The sequence below is a fragment of the Moschus berezovskii genome, chromosome 9 (genome assembly GCF_049115385.1).
Source record: "Moschus berezovskii isolate FMDL1 chromosome 9, NW_MosBer_1.0, whole genome shotgun sequence".
NCBI lineage: Eukaryota > Metazoa > Chordata > Mammalia > Artiodactyla > Moschidae > Moschus > Moschus berezovskii.
Genome location: NC_142468.1, coordinates 78,335,307 through 78,341,965, shown reverse-complemented (window position 1 = coordinate 78,341,965; position 6,659 = coordinate 78,335,307). Strand labels below are relative to the sequence as shown.

Below are 6,659 nucleotides of genomic sequence, written 5' to 3'. Positions count from 1 at the left end.
AAAGAGTTAAACTTTAAATGAGAGTTTAAACTATCATTTAAAGAGTTAAAGCTCAGTTAAATGCATAGGAAGACTGATTAGACAATCCCCTCACAAAGAGGGATTATTAGTGTTTGAATTTTAGATAAATATTTCATGGTGTTCTACTGGTTGACTAATAAGTTGTTGAAATTCCATGCATTATATTAACCCTATTTCTGGACTTGGAGACAGACACAACATGTAGATATAAATTGAATGCCTAGAATTTTCAACCTCTTTTATGAGGTCAATATGTTGTCAATTTGAAGTGCTTCCAGTGAGATTTTAGGCATTCATATTCCTCTTGGAATGTAGGTAGTAGCTTCTGAATCTCTTCAGAGCATTTTTTATCTCTTTATTCCTCAGGGTATAAATGGTTGGATTTAGGAGAGGTGTAATAACAGAGTAAAACACAGCAAGAAATTTGTCCACCCAGGTGATGCTGAGTGGCCACACATAGATGAAGATGCAGGGCCCAAAGAAGAGCAACACCACTGTGATGTGGGCAGTGCAGGTAGAGAGTGCCCTCGATGTACCAGCTTTAGAGCTTTGGCGAACAGTAAGAAGGATATATGTGTAGGATATCAACAAAACTATAAAGCAGGTCATGGCCAGAACCCCACTGTCAGCATTCATTAATATTCCCAAGTTATAAGAGTCTATGCAGGCAAGCTTGATTACCAGTGGTATGTCACAGAAGAAACTGTCGATTTCCCTGGGTCCACAGAAAGGCAATTGCACAATCACTGCCATTTGACTCATGGCATGCACAAAGCCAATGGTCCAGGAAGTCACCACAAGCCCAATGCACTTTTGCAGGTTCATTATGGTTGAATAGTGGAGTGGCTTGCAGATGGCCACATAGCGGTCATAGGCCATTACCACCAATAGCACCATCTCACCCCCTCCAACAAAATGCACAAAGAGGATCTGGCACATGCAGCCTCCAAAGGAAATAGTCTTGTTCTCTCTGACAAAGTCTATAATCATCTTAGGAGTGGTCACTGAGCAAAGCCACATATCAACAAAGGAAAGGTTGGCCAACAAAAAGTACATGGGGGAATGCAGATGGGAGTCAGTGATGATTAAGACCATGATGGCAATATTTCCAGATACAATGATCAAATATAGCATAAAAAATATCAGTAAGAGTAAGACTTGCTTATTCCATGACTGGCAAAGTCCCAGAAGCATGAATTCTGACACTACCGACAGATTTCTTTCATCCATTTTACTCAGCATGTCCTCTAAAATAACGTAGAGAGAAAGATAGATTGTCAGTTAGTAGGATGGAAAAGGGTACTTATTTTCTAGACTTTGGTTAAAATTTATCCACTGACATTTAAATTTCGTTGAAATTTAGCATCTACATCTGAAAGTGAAAAGTATAATTGAGAAGATAAATATTGGTAAAATACTCAGGGTAGTGTGCCCAAAAGAGAAGTAAAATGCCTAAAACTGGCTTTCCAAGATCGGATTTTTATGAATGATTGAGAGGGTTCTTTCACAATGAGGAAGTGAGAAAGGTGGACAGCAAAAAGAAAGGCTGAGCAGAGATTATTGGGCCACCTAGAATCTAGCTTCAGTCTGCTTCTCCAGTGAAAAGAATCTGGATGGATGACCAACAAAAACCATTATAAGTTAATAACTAAAATATAAGTAGTCTACTTAGGAAGATGATGGAGAACAGATAGTGAAATCCAGAATAAATGACATGGCACAAAATTACAGTTTCTCTGTGTTAAGCATAATGATTTCTTCAAGCCACAGATGAACTTAAACTAAATTTTTAGTTTATTACTCTAAAATATGGGCTTCCCAGGTGGCTCAGTAAAGAATCTACCTGCAATGCAGGAGACCCAGGTTCCATCCCTGAGTCTGGACGATCCGCTGGAGAAGGGAATGGAAAGCCACTCCGGCATTCTTGCTGCAGAATTCCATGGACAGAGAAGCCGAGCGGCTACAGTCCATGGGGTCGCACAACTAACACTTCCACTTCACTTTTCAAGTATATGTTTGAACAAGCTTTTTTAGGAGAGAAACTGTACAGAAGGCCATATAAAAACATCATGGCATGACCATTCAAATGCAAAATAAGCACATAATTTACCATTAGTTAGGATCACAATTAAATGCAATTCATTTAGTAAACTGAATCTATTAGGAAAAAAATGTCAGGGGAGTGTTATGTGAGAAAGGGATGGACCAAAGTTTCCACTTTGGTGGCAACCCATTAAATCATTCTGATTTAATGACCTCTGAACAGAGGTTTTTTTATAACTCAGGTTTATCAATAGAAAATATTTACCTTCTACTATGCCAATGGGTTCTTTGAAATATTGACATAAAATTTTTAAATGTATCTTTTCTAAAGTGAAAATAAGCTACAGACATGTGTAAGCAAAGTACGTCTTTGTTAGTACTGACTGATGTGAAGTTAAAACTTTAGAGATCACTTCTTAATAAATAATGACATTGCTTATATTCATCCTGAAGTAAATTGAGAATTCCTCTCAAGCTGGCTGGTTGAAAGGTAGTTATAGCTCTCTCTTTCCATTTTATTTATTTCCCTTGACTTCATTTTACTTTTAGGCTGTTACACCTCCTTTTTAAATTTTTTTTTATTAAAATATAATTGATTTACAACGCTGTACTAGTTTTAGGTGTACAGCCAAGTGATTCAGTTGTATACACACATGCTCACACACACATATTTTTCAGATTCTTTCTCTTATAGGTAATTACAAATATTGAATATAGTTCCCTGTCATTACTAGCTATCTAGTTATATATAATAGTGCAAACATGTTAATCCCAAGCTCCTAAGTATCCCATCCCACCCCTTTCCCTTTTTATAACCATAAATTTGTTTTCTATGTCTACGGGTCTATTTCTCTTTTGTATATAAGCTCATTTGTACGTATGTTGCATCTTCTTTTATCCTTTGAAATCTCAAGGGTGGTACCAAGGAGAGCAGGTGAGCAAAAATGAAAACCATTACCTCATCATGAGCACTTGTTTTCCCTTCCCTTATACTGAGAACTATGAAGCATAGATAAAGAATGGAAAGAAAGAAGAATTTCTTAAAGGAATTATGTAAGTCACATATTTGCTGTGAAAATGGGAACATGTGATAATAGTTTCACAACTAACAAATAAATATAACTTCCATAATATTTATTTAATTTCTAAAGAAAAATATTCTGATATTATATCCAAAAGAAGGCCTATGTCTCCTTAGAAATTTGAATAATTTGACCTTTACCTTGAACTTAAATTTCGTCAAGGTAAATCTTTCCAAAACTGGTTTTCAATAATTAGTTTTGTACCGGTTGGAATAAGAGACATGGAAGATAGATAATAACAAAAGTAGAATTTCAACTGTGTTTGAGAGAGAAATTTGCTAAAAGATGAATATGTACATTGCAAAGGAACAATTTATCAATAAGAAATCATATTTTTCATCAGTTTTGAAATTGCTAATATTTCACAAGGTTAGTAGAGATATTATTCGATCAATATCAGTCCAGCATTTGGGATAATTCATAGAATAACCGTGGACTTTTTAAAATAGTCAGATCTAGTCTGAACCCTGTTACTTATTGACCTTATGCCTTCGAGCTAAATTTATTTGTTTCCATTTCCTCATCTGTAAAAAAAAGAACACTCAATCTAATAGACTGGTAGTCAAGTCAGAAAATATACCAAAAGCAATTAAAATTTTGATAGTGCATGTTTAATAAATATTAGTTATTTCCCTTCTTCATTCATTAAAATGCAACCTAAAGCTCTACAGTTTCCAGAACTTACTGGCAAAAATCTTAGTGAATGGCCAACCACCTTCTGTAACCAAAATACATGGGATAACCTTTCTTTGTGGGCTTCCCTGGTAGCTCAGCTGGCAAAGAATCTGCCTGCAATGCAGGAGACCCCAGTTTGACCCTAAAATACCTACTGCTTATATTTTCTCTAAAGTAATAAGTAGATGCTTAGCAACCCTATAGGATGTAGATGCAAGTGAATTATCAGACTTGCTTCTTGCTTTCCACGAGCTTAACAACCTTTTTACCTTTCAATTCTGCTTTTATCCAGGAGGCATTTACGATTTTAAAAAGACTGACAAAAGGTAGTTACACATTCTTTTAAAGCACCTTTGAAATTCTGTAACTTAAGGTGGATTTTCACAAAAGGAGGTAGTGAAATTGAAAATTTTGAATTTTTCAGTAGGGATTAGTGAAAGTGAAGAATGAGGGAAAGGAGATAAACTGAGTTACTCTTTTTGAGTATTAAAATATAACAACATATTTTTCATCCTAGTCTGGATCCAATGTCCTTCCATTAATTTTTTCATGATAGTAATCCTAAAGCTGTGAGATTCTCAACATTTATAGTATTACAAAGAGAAACTTGGACTCAGAGAATTTAATAGATTGCCTGATATAAACACTGGATGAGGTACACAGGGAGATATTCCAAGTTCCTTCTTCTAACTAAATTTGCCTTCCTTTTCTCTCAAGTTACAAATTTTAATCCTGTTGATCCCATAATAAATGAGTTTTATATCACTTCTCACTGGATACATAACTTTTTTCACTTCTATCTCTATGCTAAAATTTGTCTTAGTATGCAATACTCTCTCTGGTATAAAACACTTATTTTCTTAAATGGTAAGAGCCATTTAGCCAGGATAGCTGGAAGTTGCTCATAATCAGGTAGCTGTCAAAGCCCTCTGATCTCCCAAAGCAGACTTGAGAGCATCTCTGAGACACAGCATCATGATGATATGTACATTTGTTAAAGAAACCGCAGAGATTTCAGTAGGAATAGAATACAAGGAGAAAACCCATGAATGATCTCTTTAAAGTTCAGAAGTTAAACGAGCCATACTCAGTTCCAAGCATAACAGGCATGTGTGAGACAGAAACGGATATACTTTTCAAGTTCTTCTAAAAAAGATAGTCCCAGAGAATATGAAATAACTTACCATACACAATTCTCTCTAAGACCAGATTACTTTTCACTCTTCTCTTCTGATATATGCTTGAGATAATCTCCATTGTTGGGTAGAGACAGTATCTATGAAAGAACTTCCCCTCAGCCTGACACATATTCACCACTGCAAGGAATCCCTTGAGTGAAATTTTCCTATTCTCTGTTTTGGACAGAACAAGAATCACGAGAATAATTTGCACTGGACATCTCTTGGGAACTTCTCTGTTAAGAGCAATAAATTTTGCATATTCTGAGAATCAAAAGAGGGAGACAAGAAAATTCACATATAAAGCAGCTAAGCATTAACCATAAGTGAAGTTTCAGATTATTTTTCATTTAACATATAAGTACTAGGCAGATGTCTTCTGCGATTGTAGTCTCTAACTAAATCTAAATCATTAGATACAGTTAAGGTTTTATTAATAGTTCCAGTTCCAAGAAAAATCATATCTTGACCACTATGATATATGACTACCAACAGAAAACCTTGATATGGATGGCATGCTCTGATGCATGCCTAATGTTTTCTAAATAGACAGGTAATGTTGGTCACCTGACTAATTAGTTTCAACATTATTTATGATTACTTCAGGTCCTGATAATTATGCACTGGATGTCAAGTTATTAAAATATCTTCAAAAGAACACTGATATTAGCATAAAATACATTTAATTTGATCTTTTAGGTATTTTTAATAATTTTATTGTGGTGTAATTAATATATAACAAACAGCACATACTTAAAGTGTGCAATTTGATAAAATTTGACATATGTGTTCAACAATGAACGTCATCACAATCAAGATAGTGAACATATCCATCAGTCTTTATGTTCCTTGATAATCCCTCTTTAATAGAAAAGATACACGCATCCTGATATTCATTGCACAATTATTTAAGTAGCCAAGATACAGAAACAATTTAAGTATGCATCAATATATGAATGGATAAAGAAGATGTGACATTTCTATATATAAATATAGATATATACACAATGGAATATTACTCAGTCAATGAAATAATTAAATTCTGCCATTTGCAACAACATGGATGAACTGAAATGTATTATATGTAATGAAATAAGTCATACAGAGGCAAATACTGTGTGTTGTCACTTATATGTGATCTCAAGCCATTTCTTCAATGAACTTCCTAAGAAGTCTCTCAATATAAGTTGTAACCTACACACATCTCTCTTTCCCTCTGAATTTCTTTCCCATCTGTGAATATAATGTAATATTTTCAGACACCTTGGTGTTGCCTTTTTTTACTTTGGTGCACCAGGTGTTGATTTTACAAATAATTGTGGTTGTTGTTTAGTCACTAAGTCATGTCTTACTGTAGCCTGCCAGGCTCCTCTGTCTATGGGATTTCCCAGACAACAATACTGGAGTGGGTTTCCTTCTCCAAGGGATCTTCCTGACCCAGCGATCAAATCCGTGTCGCCTGCATTAGCAGGCGAATTCTTTACTACTGAGCCACCAGGGAAGCCAATACAAATAATAAAACTCAGATAACATAAAACAAGAGTTCCATATATTCAACAAATATTTAATGTGGATAAGTAAATACAATATATTTTTATCATCTTGATTTCGTTCAAACTTGAATAATACCTCTTGTCTACGTCTTAAAGTGATCTGGGAG

The 6,659-nt window shown here is 34.9% G+C and overlaps 1 protein-coding gene across 1 annotated transcript; it reads right to left on the bottom strand.

Moving 5' to 3' along the window:
* Positions 1-306: 306 nt before the first annotated feature.
* LOC148776567 (olfactory receptor 4K14-like) lies at positions 307-1,263 on the bottom strand. The gene has a single exon (XM_088840328.1). It carries the CDS (start codon positions 1,261-1,263, stop codon positions 307-309), a length of 957 nt encoding a protein of 318 aa, XP_088696454.1.
* Positions 1,264-6,659: the final 5,396 nt, after the last annotated feature.